This window comes from Talpa occidentalis, unplaced genomic scaffold (genome assembly GCF_014898055.3).
Source record: "Talpa occidentalis isolate TD23 unplaced genomic scaffold, MPIMG_talOcc4v2.1 talOcc4.899, whole genome shotgun sequence".
In the NCBI taxonomy this organism is placed as follows: Eukaryota; Metazoa; Chordata; class Mammalia; order Eulipotyphla; family Talpidae; genus Talpa; species Talpa occidentalis.
The window spans coordinates 1,200-23,025 of record NW_023605304.1 but is presented as its reverse complement, the minus strand read 5'-3'; the positions used below and the strand labels follow the sequence as shown (position 1 = coordinate 23,025).

At 37.0% G+C, this 21,826-nt stretch overlaps 1 protein-coding gene across 1 annotated transcript; it reads right to left on the bottom strand.

The window, feature by feature from the left end:
* Positions 1-3,194: 3,194 nt before the first annotated feature.
* LOC119235075 (zinc finger protein 277-like) lies at positions 3,195-21,446 on the bottom strand (the record flags this gene model as incomplete). Its single annotated transcript, XM_037498115.2, has 7 exons — positions 3,195-3,506; positions 5,575-5,749; positions 6,732-6,774; positions 8,331-8,427; positions 9,632-9,699; positions 18,668-18,800; positions 21,316-21,446. Coding segments are annotated over 7 exons (834 nt in total), but the record flags the coding sequence as incomplete, so codon positions are not given.
* Between the last annotated feature and the right edge of the window lie 380 nt (positions 21,447-21,826).

The window sequence follows — 21,826 nt, the reverse complement described above, 5'->3', positions numbered from 1 at the left end:
GTAGCAGTCACTATCAGGATCCTTTAGCATTACAGCCTCCTCCATCTTTGTGTGAGGGCCTTCTCAGACGTTGAACACCAAATTTCTGGTTTATGTCTTTTTTAAAGTATATCATCAAAACACTTAACACTAACAAAATTTAACAAAAGAAAAATCAATACCAAGATCTTCAAGTAGTTATCAAGACAAATGATACTCCCAGAAAGCTGGAACTTCCATAACAGAAACTCAGTGAGTCTTGATTTCAGCTACACCAGGATGCTAGGCCATCTGTGTAAGTTATCTGAATTCCTTGATCTATGAAGTTAAACTCGACTGGGAGGAATTTCCCTCAAGAAGTGAATGTTGACAAGATGTTTTTACCATTCCTGTGGGAAGAATCAACAGATCTTCCCTCAGGGTGACATATGAGACTGTAGGAGATCAGGATATGCCTCTCCAAAATATGCCATTCTAGTCTAAAGATTACTTTGGAGCTGAAGGCAATTGAGAAAAAACAGATATGAGTTCTCTGCCCTATCTACCTGAAAACAAGATCATAATTCTCCTTGCAAAGGTGTATACCCAGCCACCCTCTTTCTCCTTCATAAAGTTGTTTTCTAGTCTATTCTTCCCTTTCATGCTTTAGTTCTAAGACTGAAGCAAATTCTAGGAAACACTCCAAACATTCCTTGATTTCCCCAACAAATCTGTTTCCTAGTGACAGAGAATTCTAGACAACTTAATCTTAAGTTTTAAAAAAATTTAACTTAATTGTCTTTAACTTAGGCATTTTTCATTACAAATGGGCCCCCGTTTCTTTGCTTGATTTTCAAGAAGGCTAGTAAGACTGTACAAACAGAGGCTTAGAAATCTAAAGCTACGATGAGATACATAGTTGACAAATCTAGTTGACTTTGGATCCTGTGATTGGAGATTACCGCTGAGACTCTGGACAGGAATTATCACTTCAAGATTGGTCTTGGGCACCACCTATCTACTGTCTTTCATAACTGAAAACTAGAACAGTCCAGGACTCCAGCATACAGGTTTATAAAGAATCCACTTGTAAAAAAGTGATCGCATAAGGAAATCTTTGGTAAGCCCTAAAAAATAGATCTAGGTAACAATGACCAATGGCTATGAAAATGGTTAGATGAAATACTGATGGGAAACTATATTGATGCAGCAGATTGACAATATCTGAATATACGAATCAGTCTCACATCCCAAAAGTGGCACAAGAAATATGTGCCTGATGTGATGCAACAGGAATCACATAGTAGCTCTTGTGAATTATTCTTGTAAAAATCTTTGAACATAAATTTAAAGGAGCTTCTAGGTCTGTCATTTGCATGAAAAGTAGTGATAGTAGACATGTTAAATGACTCTAAAGGCATCCAAAACACCCAGCTTCTTTAACAAGTAAGTGTCATTTTACAAAGAGGAGCATGAACTATTATAAATTTTAAGATTTTTAAGGACCACAGGAACCACATGCAATATAGAATCTCATTTGAAATCTGATTTAAACAAACCAATTGAAATAAGTCATCTTAAAAATCTTTTTATTTTGAAACAATTTTAGAATTACAGAAAAGTTGCCACAGTATTAAGAATTCTCACATACCCTTCACCTTGATGCTTCAAATACTAACATCTATAACATGGCTTTATCATTTTCTCTCCCTATATCCATGTAAGTTTCTTCAGAGTAAGTTGCAAACAAATTTTCATGACTCCTAAACACTTCATTGTGCATTTTCTAAAGACAGGATATTCTCATACCTAACTGTAGTACAATTATCAAAACCCAGAAACTAAGACCAATCAAAACCAGAAACTAACATCAATAACAGAAGTTATTAAAATTCTGCCAATTGGGCCTCCCCTGGTGGCACTGCGGTTGGCACTGCGGTTGAGGCTGCCCGCAGCCTCTGCAGCGCTGGTTCGTTCCCCAGCCACCGGCGAGGGTCCCACCAAAAAAAAAAAAAAAAAAAAAAAAATTTCTGCCAATTATTCAGCTAATTCTTTTTTTTTTTTTTAATTTTTTTTTTTAATAGAGGCATGTTTTATTTATTTATTTGTTTGTTTGTTTGTTTATACATGCACTGGGTACAGTCAGAAGCGCGGGAGGGTGAGAGAATTCACCAGAGCCAGAGCAGGAGCAGAGCAGGCAGAAGGACCGAAGTACACTGCTGAGGGAGCAGCGGGCGGCAGGAGAGGTCTGCGCGCCATGTGGACCCTCCTCTGGTGGCCGGGGAGCAGCCGGGGATCGAACGGCGCCGCAGAGGCCACGGCAGCTTCGCAACCCAGCGCTCAACCGCTGCGCCACCGGGGAGGCCCTCAGCTAATTCTTTTATAGCAAAAGAAAAAAATTTTTCCTTGGTCTAGGATTCAATCCAGCATTCGATATTTTTGAATTCTCTTTAGTCTTCTTTAATCTGGAACAATATTTCAGTCTTTATGTCTTGATTTCTGAAGAGTAGGGGTTTCTCAGTTTGGGTATGAATGATATTTCTTCATTATATTCACATTATACAAGTTGTATACATTACTAAAAGTGATTATTTTGTCCTCCTTATTATGTCTTATCAGGCATACAATACTTGTCTTACAGCCAATAAAATTACAAAAAAGACATTTTTGGGACAACTAAGGAAGAATGAAAACATAGGATATTAAGAAGTTATTGTTAATTTTGTTAGGTGTCATAATGGTATTGAGGTTATGTTTTTTAAAAGGATGCTTATGTATTAGTGATAAATACATTGTAGAAGAAATAAAGTTATATGGCCTGATGTCTATTTCCAGGGAGTTTGCTAATTCCAGGCAGTCGTGAGAATACAGTCAATCTTGATTACTCTGAAATGGGGTTGAATCTGTGCATTATATAGGTCTCAAATAATTTTTCCTCTCTTCCGTGGTTCCACTTTTGGTCATTACATACATAGCTTACCATGTACTAGAGAAGGCACTCATAGGTCAAATTCTGTGATTTGTTAGATGGAAAAGTATGTAGGAAGAGACTGAAACCACTGGATAAAATTAGGTTTCTGAATGATTTGAACATTCATTTCTTGTGATTTGAGCATTGTCCTTATTACAGATAATTATGAATATAATGAAAAGAGCTCAAGTACAATGATTTCATAATAAAACTTTAGAGTCAAAATACAAAAAGTCACATTTTATTTTTCTACTTAATTTTTGAAAATAACATTCATTTTTTGAAAAAGTTCACTGCACCAAGGACTTTGCTGATGTTCAGATTTAAACTATACTTCATGTCTGCCTTAGAGGAGAAAAGCGAGGAAAGTTGGTTCTGTGTCAGTTCCTTCTAGTTTTTTAAGCGCTCATGTAGAAGCAACCGATTCAAAATACTGCTTTGTTTCAAAGCACACAGTTTAGATGTGTCTTCACTGATGATGGCAATATTTCCATTTTGTTCCTGTGCTGTCAGATCACTTTCACTATCAGACAGGGTACACAGGAGAGTGTCATTTTCATAGGTTGGAAAATAATACCTGAAAACAATCACAGACATACTGAATTACCAAACTAATACATTTCCAGAAAATTTCTAGGCAGCTGAATTGTACACATTATCATAATTCTGCTGGTTTCTTTACTGAAAATTTCAACAATATTTTGCAAAGTCTAGAAGGAATGAGATTTCTGCTTTATTTTTATTTTGGTCTTTATTGGCTAATATCAGTTTTAGTGAATCTAGTATCCTTCCTAGTTGGTCATGAATGAAATGACATTCCTTTCATTTTTTTCTCATAGGCTCACTCCAGTTCTGCTTCATAAGTTACAATGTTCAAATACAGATACTCTTTCATACACTAATCTTCAAATACCTGATGAAAATTATTGTTTTAAAATAATTGTTTTCATTAATTCCAAAGGGCACCTGCACGCCTATGTTTATAGCAGCACTATTTACAATAGCTAAGCTACGGAAACAGCCCAAATGCTGAAAAATAGATGACTGGATCAAGAAGAAGTGGTACATATACACCATGGAATATTACTCGGCAATCAAAAAAGATAAACACATGCAGTTTGCAGCAACATGGATGGAGCTAGAAGGGATCATGCTCAGCGAAATAAGTCAGAAAGAAAAAGAAAAATACCGCATGGTCTCACTCATAGCAGGAATTTAGAAAACCTAAATAAGAGACCAGGAAAAAGACTAATCAATACAAAGTAAAAATCAATATCAACAAGCAACTATAAACCAGAGAGACACTACAGGGTTGGGGGGAGGGAGCAGTGGGAGAGGAAGGATTAGAGTCAAAATAAGGGGGGGGGTGCAATTGTATGGGGAATATAACCAAAATGAAAATGCATACATTGTGCAAAGATGAAAAATGATGTAAGAATTATATAAAATAAAATATTAAAAAAAATAAAATAATTGTTTTCTCTCGTGTTTGGTTTTCCAACCTGATCATTACTGGTTTCTTCATTCTGGGTGGTCAAAATTTTAAACATCTACTGAATATTTTAAAAGTTTATTTTATATATTTCTTACATCATTTTTCATTTTTGTACAATGTATGCATTTACATCTTGGTTATCGTCCCTGTAAAATTCTTACCCCCTTGTTTTGATCCTGCTCCCTTCTCGCCCTCCTGTCGTGTGTCTCTAGTTTATAGTTGCCTGTTGATTTTGATTTTCACTTTATTATAATTAGTATTTTTTTTTCTTTCTTTCTGGCTTATTTCCCTGAGCATGATCCCTTCCAGCTCCATCCATGCAGCAATCAAAAAAGATAAACTCATGCCATCTACTGAATTTTAAGTCTGTTTTTTTCTGTTTCCTTTTCTGGACAAAGAATTATAGGAAAAGGGTATCAGGTCAATACAGGGCTGATTTTATCTCTCACAAATCTGGGATTTTCTAAGGAATCTCTGGGTCATTAGACTTTAGCCTTTTTGAGGTTCCTTCAACTGAGGTTATCCAGAGCTATGTGAGAACCAGTCCAGCTAAGGCTGGACTGGCAAAGGATACCTAGGAGTCTGACAAGACTTCACATTTACATACCACTGAGCACCTGCAAAATTTCTGTAAAGTGCTCAGATGTGAAAGAAATACTGAGAACCCCAATAGTTGCATACTTGACACAACAATTTCATTTTTAGGAGTTTATCTAAATGAAACAATTAGATATGTGTGCAAATTTGCAGACAAATGAATAGTTACTACATCATTTGTAAGAGCAGAAAATAAGAAACAACCTAAATATCTAACAAATTAGGATTTATCTGTACCATTGGGCTACTTGGCAGCCATTAAAAATGCAAAAATGTGTACTAGATATGGAAAGATGCTCACAATATTTTGTTAAAACATTAATTAAAAAATCTATATTTTTATATCTATTGCATCTGTCTCCACACCACAAAATCTGAAATAGTTGTTAACATTTGTAAGAGGGGTATTACTTTAAAAATAAGGTTTTTGAAGATTTTTACTTTTTATGATAAATATGCACTTCTTTTTTATTCAAGTTTTAGACAAATCGAATAAAGGTTCAAAATAAAGCAGATGGGGCAAAGAAAGGACGTCTGGTTGAGTAGAACTCACTGTGGCTGATCCCAAGTTTGTCTTTCAGGAAGCAGCGATGTATGTTTGGCTTCTTCCATGTGAATCCTTAAGTCTCTTTTGGATTTGAACTTCACATGGCAGCCATAACATCTACATTGGTGAATCTGCCTTCGAATGAAATTGACCAGCTTTACTTGCTGATAGAAATTTAATTCTGAAAGCGAGAGTTAATGGAATTATTAGATAACTGATAAGATTCATTTTTGTGCTGCTAAATTTTTTTTTTTTAAAATAATGGCCTTTTTTCTTTATTAACCAACCTGAAAGAGGTAGTATAATTAAAATGCATAATGAGAGAATGCCAAATAATAACAGCCAATACTTACATAGGGCATCTGTGCTTGCACAGTTCTAATCAACTTCCATGTATTAATACCTTTAATCCTCACAAAACCCACATTATCCACATTAAATACTGGGAAACTGCCCAAGGTGGCATGACTAGTAAGTGGAAGAGCCAGGTTCTGACACCAGGCTGTTGGCATCAGAGCCCATGCTGTTGACTACTAAGCAAATTATGTACAAAACATACATATACGTGTCTATAAAAGCAGCAAAGTGTAGTGAGCTGAGGTGTAGGAAGTGAGCTTTTTACTGTCTTGGATCCATTAGTAAGTCAGTATTTTACATCTTGCTGCACCCAATTTATTAAAATGACACAGAGAATGATGCAATTGAGTGCATCTATAATAAATAAGCTAGCTACACTGCCACGCTGTGCAGAGGTGTTTTACATACATTCTCCCTTCCTGCTACCATTCTGCTGACCTGAGGCCCAAGGTCACACAGTGGGCGCTGGAGCTGTGATAATGGCTCTCATCTGATGTCAAAACCCACACTTTTCCCTCAAGCTCCCACCACTTAAAAATAGATATTAGCCATTAACTGGAATTTTAATTGAAGCTTTTGTATATATAGCAAGAGGAGGAAAGACTATGAAATAAAAAAACATATTTGAATATTACAGTTCGAGATGATTACAAGCTACTGTTTTGGGCCTCTCTGTGAAGACCATCTGTGGAGAGAAGCATTTTGGCTGTGTGCTCCCCAATTGCAACTGCAGAACGTAGTACCACTTTCAGGGTGGTGTGTAAAGAACACCGCAGCATGGAAAAACACCGCCAAGTCAAACTTACCAAGTTCTGACTTTATTTTGAGGAGATCAAATTCGTGTGCATCCTAAAAAGAGGAATGAATATATCTGTGAACATATAAATTATTTAATGCTTCAGGCTAAAGTTACAAACTCCACAGAAATTTGAACACTGTAGAAATTAAATCTCATTTCATCATTTTCTGTCTTCGAAGTTTTCAAAATCTAACTACTTCCCTTTATATCCAATTGCCTCTTAACACAGTCCAAACAAGTCAAATCAGTTAAAACATTTGAATTATTCACAGCTTGTATCCATAATTTTTATAATCTATTATATGCATTCTGCAGTCTGACTAAAGTATCTTCAGGCCCTAGGTAAGATGTGGCCCTGCTCTATCGTGTGTCTGGACCAGAATTAGGGATATAGGTCTCATTTTCCATAAGCAGATAGGTAATTTTATAAATTCTGCTTTTCATTTTACACTGTCACATATACTGTTTAAATGCACAAGTTTCTCTCATTCACATTTTCCCATAAATCACATTTCTTTTGAGTTTTACAATTCAGACTTCTTTTTTTTCTGTTCTAGTATTGCAATTGTCCATTTGAGTAAATGTATTAATTTAAAAGCCTTACAGAGAATAAAGACCATCTAAGTACTTGCAAAGGCAGCTCGTGTAGTCCACAGTTAGGACAGTTAGGAATTCCACCGCAAATTACTACTGAACACGACTGAGCATAAGCTGAGGACACCAATCAAGGATGCTGCAAGGGGAATCCCTTCACAGGGGTGGGGTACTAATGTTCTTTTCAGTGCAAAGATTTAGGGTATTATGAATTGAATGTAAACAGTGGAAACTACACACACATACTGCTGATAATCTGTTTTAGAGACACTGATTCTCTGCTTTCATGAGAGCAAATGAGCACGACCTTTTTAATACTTTCTGGATTCTTATTTTACTCAACTAAGAAGACTGTTTCTGAATGAGATTGAAGGAAAGGTGGACAAAAGAGTCAGTTATACTATTGGCAGGGAGAGCATATTAGAAACACCGAGTAACATTTTTCTATTATAATCACTCCTGTACCCCAAGCTGCAATATTGTCATGCATCATTAGATCTTCCCCCTTCCATACCTCTACCACCCAGATGAGGATCAGAGGTATAGGGAGTGTGTAACCTCTCACACAGACTGCGGAGAAGGGCTGCAAGACCAAACCCTACACTGCCTCTGCCTCCATCTCCCCTAATACCCACCAAGGGCTTTGTGAATGCCAGATTTCTCTCTTCTTGCTCACCTCACTCATCAGCACAGAAGTAAAGGAAAAAGACTAAGAGCCTGTTCATTATCTGGGCATCGTTAACGGTGGTTGCAAGTCCCACATTCTAAACTACAATTGTCTTATAAGCATCTTAAAAGTGGGATGGTACCAATGGCCTGCAAAATTTAACACTAAAGCTCATGTACATCTAGTTGATTGCATGAACTAAATTACTCTGTGTTCTGGTTCTCCTTCATGGACCTCTGTTTAGTTTATAGTACTTTTAAGAAGGGCATAATGATTGAGAAAATAAAGGTATCAGCTTCCCTTTAAAGAACAAAACAAAATTCAAATGAATAAAAAGTATCTCACCTCCATGTGCACACATAATTTCTCCATTGTTTCTTCTTGCTTTTCACAAAAAAGGCAGACAGCAGAGACAGGGTGTTCTTCCCAATCAGACCAGTCACTATGTTAAAAATGAAATAGGAAGTATGGCAATTGCCTTCATCAAGAGGGTGTACTACATAGTGACTTGGTATTACCTTTTTTTTCTCTAGGAAACCCTGCCAATCTCTTTTAACTCTTGACATTTTTGTAAAGATTGTCACATTCTATTATGACTTTTTGATACAGTTTTTGAAATTCAAAGCAGCACCATGAAATTAATATAAACAGTGAACAGGTGCTGCTTCATTTTCTCATATTTGCCTGTTCTGAGCAGCTCTTTCACCATAAGATCAGTGCAATGTCTTTCAGAGACAACTAGTTTTAATTTGCAAGGAAACATATCAGGAAATGTGATGCGCTCTCTCATTAACCACAACCAGTAAGCACACATGCTGTGAGGTGTGATACTGGGAGTATGTTTCTGCATGACAAATGGTATATCTTAAAATGGCAAATTGTATATATATATATATATCTCATGTAGGAAATACTGATCATTTTAAATGGGGCAATTGTTAAATCTGATGGTAGACAGACTCCAGAAAGCATGTAAGATCCTTTTTACTGTTTTCTCCCCTTCTTGCATTTATATATATATATATATATATATATATATATATATATATATATATGTATAGGTACATATTGTGAATTTCTTGTCATTCCTATACCAGAAAAATCAAAATACCAGAAGAAAAAAAAAAGTCCGAACAGCTTTGAATGAAGAGTGGAGAACAGGGAAATTTTTAGACTAAAAAGAACACTTCTCAGATTTATAATTTCAAGAAAAGTAGTCATGAATGTTTTAAGTTAGTCATCAATGGAATGAACAGAAGGTTAACTTCAGTTATATCCTCTCATACAATGAAAAGCCACATGCAGAGTCCAAAGATGGCATCATTTCAAGGTGTGGGGAACAAGTTATTAAGCAAAGCACTAGGGATTGTATTTTTCTCTGAATTCTATATTACCTGTGTGTTCAATTAATAGCTTTATCACAAGACACTTTAGATGGAATAACAATTGCTTTTGTGATTTTTATGTCAATGTCAATTTTTGAATTTGAGTTTTTGGTACATTACATGTAAGGATTCATGGCTTAGAGAGAAGGCCTTCTTTCTTTTTATTCTATCTCTTCAGAATGATAATTTTAAACCTAACTAAAGAGCTGTTTTCTTGTTCTTAAAACATTATACTTAATTAGCAGCAATAATAGGTCTTACTCTTCCTGCTGATCGAGCAACTCCCGATCATCTTCCAATTGAATTTCTTCCCAGGATTTTCCAAGTTCCTGTGTAGGAATAACAGAAGGATTAGGGGGTTGGTGAAGGAGAGAGAAAACAAATACATAAATTAAAAACAAACAACCCCAAATCAAGAAACCCAAGGGTTTTAAAAAATTCACACAAGATATATTAAAATTGTTACTTCAGTGATAAGAAAGGACATATCCAAAAATGCTTTTGCTTTTAATAGGCTTTTCTTTTTGGAGAAGCAGCACGATGTTTTAAATCAAATTCTTTTCTCTTGAATGTAAACCAGCATTTCCTAACCCTGAATGCACATTAGAATCTCTTGAGAATCTTTTCTCAAAAGCCAGAAATATCCTTGGTAGAGACCCTCCCAGCTGGAGTCTGTTTTCTACTGGAGGTCCTTACAGTCTGTTTCCCAGACAGCAGTCACACTGAAATCTGTAAAGCAGCCACATCCAATGGCTTTGCATCACATTTAGTACAAATTTCATTGTCCCTGACATGGTTTTTGGGTCTACCCTGGTCCCTCATCATCTCTTATGTCTCACAGCTTTTCCTTTTGCTCAGTTTGTTGAGGCCACACTAGTCTTTCTGCTGTTCCTTGAACACTACAAGGTCCTCTCCCGTCCCTTCCTCCCCCAGTCCCAATCCCCCCCACCCCCACCCCACTCTATTACACTTCATCTGTGTGAAACAGTGCTGCTTCACATATCTGCATGCCTTAGATATTCTGGTTTTTGCTTAGATGCAACCATTCTTTTTCTAATTAATCTGCCCAAAACAATATCCCTTTCCAAGTTACTTTTTATTCCATGATATTTTATTTTCCTTCATAGCACTGATGATCTGAAAACATTCCCCTTATCTGTTTTCTTATTTGCTATCTATCCCCACTAGAATGTCCGTGAGGATACGGCCTTTGTTCATTGTTACATTTCCAGAGTTAGGTAGGCAGTGCCAATCTAGATCCTCCTCAAAAGGTTTTTGTAAGGTAAGCATGGTACCAGGCAACAGCAGGTACTGAAGTATCTACTCAAATTCCTTTTACCTCTTAACAGTTTATGGAGAAGTTCTACTATTTCAGGATCATGTCTGGCAAATTTAGTTTCAGCAAAACTTTATGGAGTAATGAACAGGAATGATTCTTTTGGCCCACCCACTTCTATTTTCTCTATTGAGTCATTTGTCCTTCCTTTCCTCTCCTCTCTCCACTCAATCTTTCTAATGCAAAAGCAGACAGAGTACTAAAGAAGGATGCAGGGATATTAATGGACAGCTTTTTAAGTAGCAAAACTATGATTATCATTAGACCCACTCTGATCTGCTTTAAATACAGACATCGTGGTCTTTGTGGATTTGTCTCTAACAGCAAGGGGGAAAAAAATATATATATATATATATATAAAATGGAACTACATGAAACTAAAAAGCTTCTGCATAGCAACAAGACACCCTACCAAATGTAAGAAAATATTTGAACATAATGTATCTGAAAAGGGAATGACACCCAAGATACATAAAGAACATATACAACTTAACAAAAAGGAAACAAATAAATCAATCAAAAAGTGGGCAGAAGAGCTAAAAAGACATTTGTTCAAATACATACTAATGGCTAACAGGCACTTAATGAGCAATTTTTCATTAACATTTACCAACATCAAAACCACAATGAGGGGCCTTCCTGGTGGTGCAAGGGGTTAAGACGCAACCTATGAAGCTGTGTCTGCAGCCTCTGTGTCACGAGTTTGATCCCCTAGCCGGCCAAGGAGCAACCCACATGGTGCAGCAGATCTCTCCTGACTCGCCTGTTGCTCCCCTCAGCAGTGTACTTTGGTCTATCTGCCTGTTCTGTTCCCCACTCTGTCTCTGGTGAATCCTCTCACCCTCCACACCTCTGGCCTGTACCCCAGATCTTGTATGCATAGATAAATAAATCTTTTAAAAAAAACAACACAATGAGATACCATTTCACACCAGTGAAAAGGGTCCATATTAAAAAGACCAGAAACAAGTGCTGGGAAGAATGTGGAGAAAATAAGCCCTCATACACTAGTGGTGGAAATGTAGAGAGGCCCAATCTCTGTGGAAAACAATATGGAGATTTCTCAAAATATTAAAAATAGATCTACCATAGGATCTAGCAATTCAATTCCTAAGCACTTACCGAAGAATGCAAAAACACTAATGTGAAGAAATTTATGCATGCCTATGCTCATTGCAGCATCACTTAAAACAGTTATGTTATGGAAACTGCAAACAACCTAAGTGCCTAAGAGCAGATGAGTGGATTAGGAAGATGTGGTGTGTGTGTGTATAATGAAATACTATTCAGTTACCAAAAAAAAAAAAAATAAATAAACTTTTCCCATTTATGATAACACGGATGGAGGAATTGGAGGATATAATGCTAAGTGAAATAAACGAGGAGAAGACAAATACTGGATGGTTTCACTTACATGTGAAATACAGAGAAATGAAACAAAAGTCAGACAAAACCAAACCTGTAACAAACCCTAGCGATCTGACTGTAGAATTAAGACTACCTGAGGGATTGCTGGATCATATGGAAGCTCTATGTTTAGTAGGTCCAGAAATCTCCACACAGCTCTCCATAGTGGTTGGACCAGTTTGCACTCCCACCAACAGTGCAGGAGAGTTCCTTTTTCTCCACAACCTCGCCAACATTTGTTGTTGCTAGTTTTTTTAATATGTGCCATTCTCACTGGTGTAAGATGGTATGTCATGGTAGTTTTGATTTGCATTTCCCTGATTGCAAGTGATGCTGAACATTTTTTCATATGCCTGTTGGCCATTTGCATTTCCTCTTCAGAGAAATTTCTTTTTAGCTCTTCTGCCCATTTTTTGACTGGATTATTTTCTTTGTTGTTGTTGAGTCTCATCAGCTCTTTGCAGATTTTTGTGATCAGTCCTTTATCATTAGTGTTGTGTGCAAAAATGTTCTCCCAGTCGGTGGGGTTTCTCTTTGTTTTTGTTATTGTCTCTTTTGCTGCGCAGAAGCTCTTTAATTTGATGTAGTCCCAGCTGTTTATCTTTGCCTTCATTATCACTGCTTTGGGTGATGTGTCTGTAAAGATGTCTTTGATGTGCATATCATGGAGTGTTTCGCCTTCTATGTATTTTATGGTTTCAGGTCTTATGTCTAGTTCTTTAATCCATTTTGAGTTGGGCGCTGGAAGGGATCATGCTCAGCGAAATAAGCCAGAAAGAAAAAGAGAAATACCGGATGGTCTCACTCATAGCAGGAATCTAGAAAACTTAAATAAGGGACCAGGAAAAAGAATAACTATAAGAAAGAAAATATCAAAATCAACAAATAACTATGAACAAGAGACACTCTATGGGGGGGGTGGGGGGCAGGGAAAGGAGGGCTTGGGGTAAAAATAAGAGGGTTGTAATTGTATGGGGAATATAAAAATTAAAATAAAAAAAAAAAAGACTACCTGAGGGAGAGGAGGTAAAGGAGGGAGGAGAGCAAAGTGAGAAGGGCCACAGTAGACCCTGGTGGAGAACTGTGGGTGTTAGGTGTGGTGTGTTGACATAAATCTGATGAGGTGTGATCCTATGCCTCTGACTTATGTACAGAGTTGTAAACCAATGTCACAAAAATTTTTTTGTCATTTACAAAAAAAGAAAAAAAAGCAGATAATCTTTTGGAAGAACATATCCAAAATTCATTTGTGAATTTTGTGTGAACATTTTTTTGTGAACATTTGTGAACATTTTTTTTCTCAAGGGAGGTATTCATTTAACTGAAAACAAAGAACTATGAGTGCCATTAAGATTTAGGGGGGCCTCCCCAGTGGTGCAGTGGTTGAGCGCTGGGCTATGAAGCTGCCCACAGCCTCTGCAACTCCGGTTTGATCCCCGGCCGCGGGTGAGGGTCCCACATGGCACACAGACCTCTCCTGCCGTGCCCGTTGCTCCCCTCAGCAGTGTACTTCATTAGTCTGCCTGTTCTGTTCCCTGCTCTCTGGCTCTGGTGAATTCTCTCACCCTCCTGCACTTCTGACTGTACCCAGTGCCTGTACAAATAAATAAATAAATAAATCTTAAAAAAAAAAAAAAGATTTAGGGGGAAAAATCTATCACTCATCAACTTAATGAGACGTTTTTGAAGCTGTCATTATCTATCAGCTAAAATGATGTATAAACTCAGACAAGCAAGATTTACCATAATGTCAGTGGAGACAGTTAATTTGGGCTCTATAATGTCCTTCCCATAGTGATCATGAAGTATGGAACCTCATTATGGACCTGAGAATGTGCTCAACATTGCCAACAAGATACTTGTTAGCTGGTGATGAAATAAATTTTTAATTCATTATTTGGCCTCTCTGGATGTAAGATATTACTAAAGGATGGGCCATTTGTGATATTATCATTCTCAATGATATGGACAGATGTTGCTTATCAATAAATGTTTTGAGTCAAAAGTGACAAAAGCTTTCTTTCAGTGTCAAACTTCCAAACTCAAAAGTATCGGGCCTCCCCGGTGGCGCAGCGGTTGAGCGCTGGTTGCGAAGCTGCCCGCGGCCTCTGCGGCGCCGGTTCGATCCCCGCTGCTCCCCGGCCACCGGAGGAGGGTCCGCATGGCGCGCAGACCTCTCCTGCCCCGCTGCTCCCTCAGCAGTGTACTTCGGTCCTTCTGCCTGCTCTGCTCCCCGCTCAGCTTCTGGTGAATTCTCTCACCTCCGCGCTTCTGACTGTACCCAGTGCATGTATAAACAAAAAAACAAACAAACCAGCAAACAAATAAATAAGCATGCCTCTATAAAAAAAAAAAAAAAAAAGTATCATTTACAACTTTCTCAGTACTTAGGAGCAACATGTAGGGATTTATCTAGGCAATACAGCACTAAGCATTTGCCACTTGAGAGGAAAAGGGAATTCTGTGTTTATTACTATATCAGGAAAAAGTAACGGACATGTGACAGTGGCCCACATTTTCCTAGGGCCCTCTGCCTTGTATTGTTAAATATATGACATAGGGTTCAAGACACAGAGAAAAAAAAGCATCTAACTCTCAAATTAAGACACAGTGCTTGCTAATGAATCATATCACGAAAGCAAAGCATGCAAGAAAAACAAATTTTGGAAGGCATGTCAGTAAAGATGTTCAGAACGCCCCCACAAACCCTGCATCAGATGGTTTATGATCAATGAGAGGGTGGAAAAAAACATGGAAAAAAAAAAGACCCAGCATCCTTGTGCCCCAAAACACACATTCTTACATATGCTTACACAAAAAAATAGAAATAGGGAAAGAGAAGTTTTTAAATATAAATTCTTTCATTAACGTGAACTACAACAAAACTCTGAAAAACAGTTTGCCTACAAATGGCTTTATATATTTTAAGAATAAAAAAGTTTAAATCAAAGAATGGTAAAACCACTGCAGAAATAAGTTCCCTTTAGAAAACTCAGAGGTGGAAACATTAGCACCTTAGGAATATGCAGCTGAAGTGTTGATGATGGCCAGCAGGCTGTTGTCCTCTGAGGTAGAGGAATCTGAGCACAAGAACCTCCTGGGACCTTAGCCACCCCATCAATGCACTGAACCCTTCTGTTTGTGTGAAAATAAAGCAAAACTTGAAGTGGATAATCTAGACTATGCAAAGACCTTTAGCGTATTTTCAAGTGTGTTGTTACTCAAAACCGATACTGAAATATTAAATATGGAAATTATCTCACCAAAGGAAAAAGGAACCTGTCAATTTCAAAACTGAGGGGATAGCCAAAAAGAACGTCTTTGTCCCTTGGCTGTCCCAGCTTTTATTCACTTTGAGTGCACCCTGTTAGGAATACCCTGGATGCTTCCGTCACCGCTGGAGATTCTCTCTGAAACAGAGGTCAATTACTGCATATATTTGCTATAGGAGGAAAGGTCAAAATAAAAACTTTGTAGAAATCATGACAAGGTGTTGAAATTACACTGCTTACAGGTGTGTTTCTCCTACCACACTCTTAAACTCTTTGCAAGGTGACTAAATCAACCAGTTTGCCTGCTGGTTTCTTTCTGTTCCACCAGCATCTTGTCCTCGGAAGGCATTTGAAGGTTGGTAGAATATATGAAGCCAGTGAAATTGCTTCTGAGGGGAAGAGAATGTGAGCAATGGATGTCCAGACATTGACTAATACAGTTCTTTCATTTCTTGCCCACATTCATGCACTGCTGCCAGCCCTTTTCCTCAGAGAAAGAAATTAAGCGAATGTCTCACTCATCATTTAAAATTTTTTTTTTGTCTTTAAAAAATTAATGCAGTGTCATTTTTATTTATTGCTTAGGTAAACTTGCAGAACCTAGTCATCACATGAAGTATTTTTTATTAACGGGGGCTAGAAGACAACTAAAAGAACGCTGAGAAACCTTTGGTCCTCTAACTGCCCACTATTTTTCTCTAACTGCCCACTATTAGTATCTGGAAAGTCTTTTATACACTCATTCTATATGTTATTAAGCCCTTTATTTACAACAATCTAGAATGCTACTAAGAGTGATGCCTCTTGTGGGTACTCTTTACTTTAGGACACGTATACATCTTTAGAGTCTTCATTAGCTTCTTCAATCCTTTCTAAAGATAAATTTACATCATTTCCAAAATGCTAAGGCACCACCACGCATTTCAGGTTTAAAAATTTTTTAATGTTGTTGGCTTTTGCCCCAGGATGAAAGCATACAGAACTAAGAAGGCCAAGCTTAGAGCCCTTAAGGAGCTGTTAAAGTCAGCTCCTTTCTGGTTTGTTATGAGAGACTAGACAAGGGAGAGTGAATTGATCAACATGATTTTATCACTATTGCTTGACCAAAAATCTCAATGTAAAGTTAACATGCAGATATCATTATTATTTCAACTGTAAACCTGAGGGAAAAAGGAAGGAAAGTAAGAGATTAGGTAAACTGGAAAAAAAAATTTTAAAAAAGATTTATTTATTTATTTATGCATACAAGAGCTGGGGTACGGGCCAGAGGTGCAGTGGGTGAGAGGATTCACCAGAGACAGAGTGGGGAACAGAACAGGCAGACTGGCTGAAATACACTGCTGAAGGGAGCAACGGGCGAGTCAAGAGAGGTCTGCTGTGCCATGTGGGTTGCTTCCTAGCTGGCCGGGGATCAAACTCGTGCTGCAGAGGCTGTGGATTGCTTCATAGTGTGGTGCTTAACCCGTTGTGCCACCAGGGAGGCCCCTAAGCTGGAAAAATTACTCAACTTCTCAGACCTTAATCTCATAACCTATAAAACAGGACAATGCTAAAATCTGTGTCACAGGTACGTGGTTAAGATTAAATGATTTAATATAAATGCCTTGCATGTGGCAAGTACTCAAATGCTGCTAGTTAAAAAAAAATACTTCTATCAGTATTATCCTAAAGGATATCATTTTCATATTATATGTCACTGAAGCTTTTAATTTTCTTGAACACTTCTTTCCAGTCATGATTCATGCCACATCAAATCCGGGCACTCAGTGGGCAGTATAATCTAGCATTCTCATCTAGAGACAGCTGGCCTTCACAGACAGCTAGCCCTCAGAGATGATTTCAGTTTTGACAGTCATACTACATGATGCCAGTTGTGAGCAGTCCATTTGAAGTATCCTCTAAAAGAGGAGCTATATAATGTTCCTCTAGCAATATATGTTACACTAGTCCCAGATCTTGAATATTAGCTTAAGAGCCCCAGAAGGAAGTTCTGTTAAATTGCTTCCATTGCTTTCTTCAGTAGTTGAATATTTCTTAGAGTTAACACTGAAGCCCTTTCCCTATTGGATTGGGCTGGGCCCTGAAGCAGCATTTGCTCAAGGAATTAATGACTGAGTGATTTCAAGAAAGATTGAAGAGCTTAAAGGCTGCCTTTGCCTTTAGCTAGTTGTAAAACATTTGTAGTAAACCATGGCAACCTCTCAGACTCAATCTTCAGACACATGTTAAACTTGCTTCTCAAGGAGAATTTTATTTTAACATTATAAGGATTAGTTAGAACAGACAAACATTCTACCCTACATCAGAAATTTCTAAAACGAGCCAGGAGATGCTTATTTCTGCCCAATAGATAAAATGTTTGACTATATTCAATTAGCCTTCTGTGGTCAGTGGGTTTGGATTCTAATTCATTCATATTAAGGGAGAAACAATTTTCATTTGTTTAAAATACACAGAAACAGAGCTCCTCACATGTAATCTCACTGGAGAGTTATTGAATCCCTCTCTTTACACAAGTAGTTTCCCTCCTTGTAGACTGGAGGTAGGGTCATTGGTATTCCACAGTCGCTGTGTCAATTAAAAATTATCTCTTAAATTTCCAAATGTCTCCTTGTGACATTTACCTCCAAATGAATACCTCTTCTTAATAAAAAGAGACTGTAATCTACAGAGGCCAGCAGGTGGAATGAAGTTCCTGTGCAAGGAAAGTTTTCAATATATTTTAAACTCTTGACATAGTAAACCCTTATTCCATCCTATTAGCCAAACAAATAAAAGTCTTCTTGCCCAGCAAATTGACTTGGTTTCTTTAAGATTACCATTAAAAATAAGTTGGCTAAATAGAATGATAAAGTTTTTGTGAGGAAGGGGAGGATTTATTTTTAATGGTGATAGAGGAAGAGAGCCAAGAGATTGTTTTTTAAAGAATAATCTAGCTAGTAGGACATCCAGGGCTCAACAAGTGTTTTTGAATACTATATAAGTGTTTGGCCTCAAGGTAAAAGATAATACAATAAGTCAGAGAGAGTGAGGGGGATAGGCAAAGACTTTCTGTTTTTGTTTTTTTTTTTAAATTTTTGTCAAGATCACTTTGAGTTCTAGAGACTTTTAGTATATGAACATCTGGCAAATTAAAGACAAACCAAATCAAGTTATGCTTTGTAAACCAATCATTTTAAAGTTACTCACTGATTGGAAGTATCCCTCAATTACATCTTAACTTACATACTAACTGCTTTAAAAATATTAGATGGCCATAAAAAGATGAAAAGAAAATCTTACCAAGTAATTGATGACATAAAATCGGTCATAGTCTCTGTTCTTAGGGTTGATCCGACGATGCTGTTTTTTTCTCATGTGATCCTTAAGTGTATTTTTGTCCCGAAAGGTCTTCTCACAGTATAAGCACTGCAAGCTAAAAGAAATATATAAACACTGATAAATTAAATATCTCTTGGAAAGCTGCTGCAATAGTCTTTTATTATCCTAAGTCTTATATTTATTCATCTTAGGTCATAATAGACTCTTCAAGTGAGTTTTGAAATCTTTCTCATTATCCCTCTTATTTTAAACAATAAGAAAGAAAAATCAAAATCAACAAAAAACTATGAACCAGAGACACCCTATGGCGGGGGGGGGGTGGGGGTGTTGGGGAAAGGTGGGAGTTGCAATTGTATGGGGAAAATAAAAATTGAAAAAAATAATCCCTCTTATTTTATTCATTTGGCTTTATAGAATGCATGCTGTGGTTTATTTTGTAGTTGGCTAATTTGGTTGTTCAGTTAAAATTAAGACAAAGACAGCTAATATCCAAAAATTAACCTGGTGCTTTACTTATCAAATTATCTATTCTAAAAATGAAAATGTAGATATCATCTACAAAAATTATAATAACTAAAATTGGTGGCTTTCATTAAGTATAATGATTAATTAGTCCATGGTTTGATATATTCTGTGAGCTGCCTTGCAGGGTTTGGTTCCTAGCTCAAGGAGTTAGCTGTGGACTTGGTCAAGTTACTTGTTCTGTTACCATTCATTTTCTGATCTCGAAATGAAAGAATACCTATATTTAAAGGAATTTTAGTAATAACTTACACATATACATATATAACTTATACATGTGAATAGATGTGCAATTATGTATATATGAATAAAATTCTATCACAGAAATGATCAATAAATAGTAGCTGTTATTACTAACTTCTTTTTTTTCTTTTTAAAAGATTTATTCATTTATGCAAGAACTGGGGTACAGGCCAGATGCACAGGAGGTTGAGAGGATTCACCAAAGACAGAGCTGGGAACAGAAGAGGCAGACAGACTGAAATACACTGCTGAGGGGAGCAGCGGGCGAGATGGGAGAGGCCTGCTGTGCCATGTGGGTTTCTCCCTGGCTGACCGGGATCGAACCCATGCTGCAGAGGCTGCAGACAGCTTCACAGTGTGGTGTTCAACCACCTGTGCCACCAGGAAGGCCCACTATCTTATTCTTATGTACCTTCTGTGCTAATATCTCCACTGACTAGCCTAATGGGGTAGTGATTACCAACTAGTTTTAAACAGATTTAAAAAAAAAAGTCTTTTTCATAAGAGTTGATACTGCCTGTAACTTCTAGCCAACATTCACTAGAATTCCACTTTTTTGGACTCACACAAGTAAGTGTAATCTTTTTAGTGGTTGCTTCATTTTCAAATTTTTCATCTCTATTAAACACCTTTCAACTATTTCTTATGCCAGGGGAATAAACTACATTATTTTATTGTAAACAGTGTATGGGTGACAAGCTGATTAGGGATATTCATTACTGATACTCTTAGTAGAAGGCACATCTGGTCTTATTTTACAAATAAAGGATCATTTAATGAAAGTGTGAAGGACCTTGTTTAAACACGGTGCTGATACCAAAATCTGAATTTGGAAGTTTTAATAATTATCTGTATCACTTGATATTTCCTTGATACTTCTTTTTTAAGTATTACTGCTCCAGATAGTTTGAGCTGAGAAATGACATTCCTTAGAATTATATTTAAATATAGAAAGAAAAGTAGACTGATTTTTGAAAGTCATTTTGGTGAAGAGAATTTCCTTTCTTATTTCTATAAGCAAAGCTCTAGATACCCCAAATTGCCAGAATATGACCTAGGAGAAAATGTGAATAAAAACTAACCAGTGAAAGAATGCAAATAGTATGTTACACTTCACATAAAGCTGAATAACATACAACTTGACTATTTACTAAACTTGTAGATAAAGGATAGTGAACAGTAAAGGAATTATAAAGTCCAAAACTAAAAATAGTGGTTTCTGGGGAAATACTAATGAGGAAGGACATATTGGGAGAGTCAAAGGAATTAATAATGTTTATTTCTGAGGCTGAGGATTGAGTGTATTCGTTATATCCTATAGAGCATACTGTCTCTTATGTAGGACATACATTGTTTGATATATATGACAAGTTTTATTTAAAAATTCATGAAAGGCAGGGCCTCCCTGGTGGTGTGAGGGGTTAAGATGCAACCTATGAAGCTATCCACAGCCACTACAGCATGAGTTCGATCCCTGGCCAGGGAGGTGATCCACATGGCACAGCAGACCTCTCCTAACTCTTCCGCTCCTCCCCTCAGCAGTGTATTTCAGTCATTCTGCCTGTTTTGTTCCCCACTCTGTCTCTGGTGAATCCTTTCACCCCGCCCCCCCCCACCTCCAGCATGTACCCCAGTTCTTGTATGCATAAATAAATGAATTTAAAAAAAAATCATGAAAAGCAATATGAGTTAGGTAAAATAGCAGTCACACAAAATGAGAACTCCTTCAACATGAGAAATGAGGAAATTCCATTTCTTTAATTACTTCTGGCTATCAAATTAATTAAAAAAATTCATAACAGGTTAAAATAATTTTGGATTATATTTCATTAAAAAGTACTTACTTGTCAAGTCTTTTCTGTAATGTACATAGAAATTCATTGCAGTTTACAATGTTGTCTGGCAACCCAATGTTGAAAGCATGGTCTCTGGCCATATGGTTCAAAAGAACTGACCTAGGAAGAAATTTGAGCAATTTGTATTATTTATAAATCATCGAGGTGCAAATCAAGCCAGGAATAGCATTTGTACAATGATAATGCTAATTAGAAGTACAAGCTAGTGTCAAACACTGAAACACACAACTGGGCTATGAAAGAGAGACATAAAGCATGTAAGGAGACATATAATCAACATGTGTAATCATATGTAAATACACATATAATCATATCAGTCCTTCAAAGGGAGTCCAAGTTTGTGTGTCACTGGCCAAGGTTGTTCTCTATAGGTAAGTCAGGTTTCTGTTCTTAAAAAAATGGTTTTTGCTTCTTTTCAATTTACCAAGGGAGAAAAAGATAATGCCAAGAGAAATATGACCTGGGATCACAGACATTTAGTCAACTCGTCACTGGACAG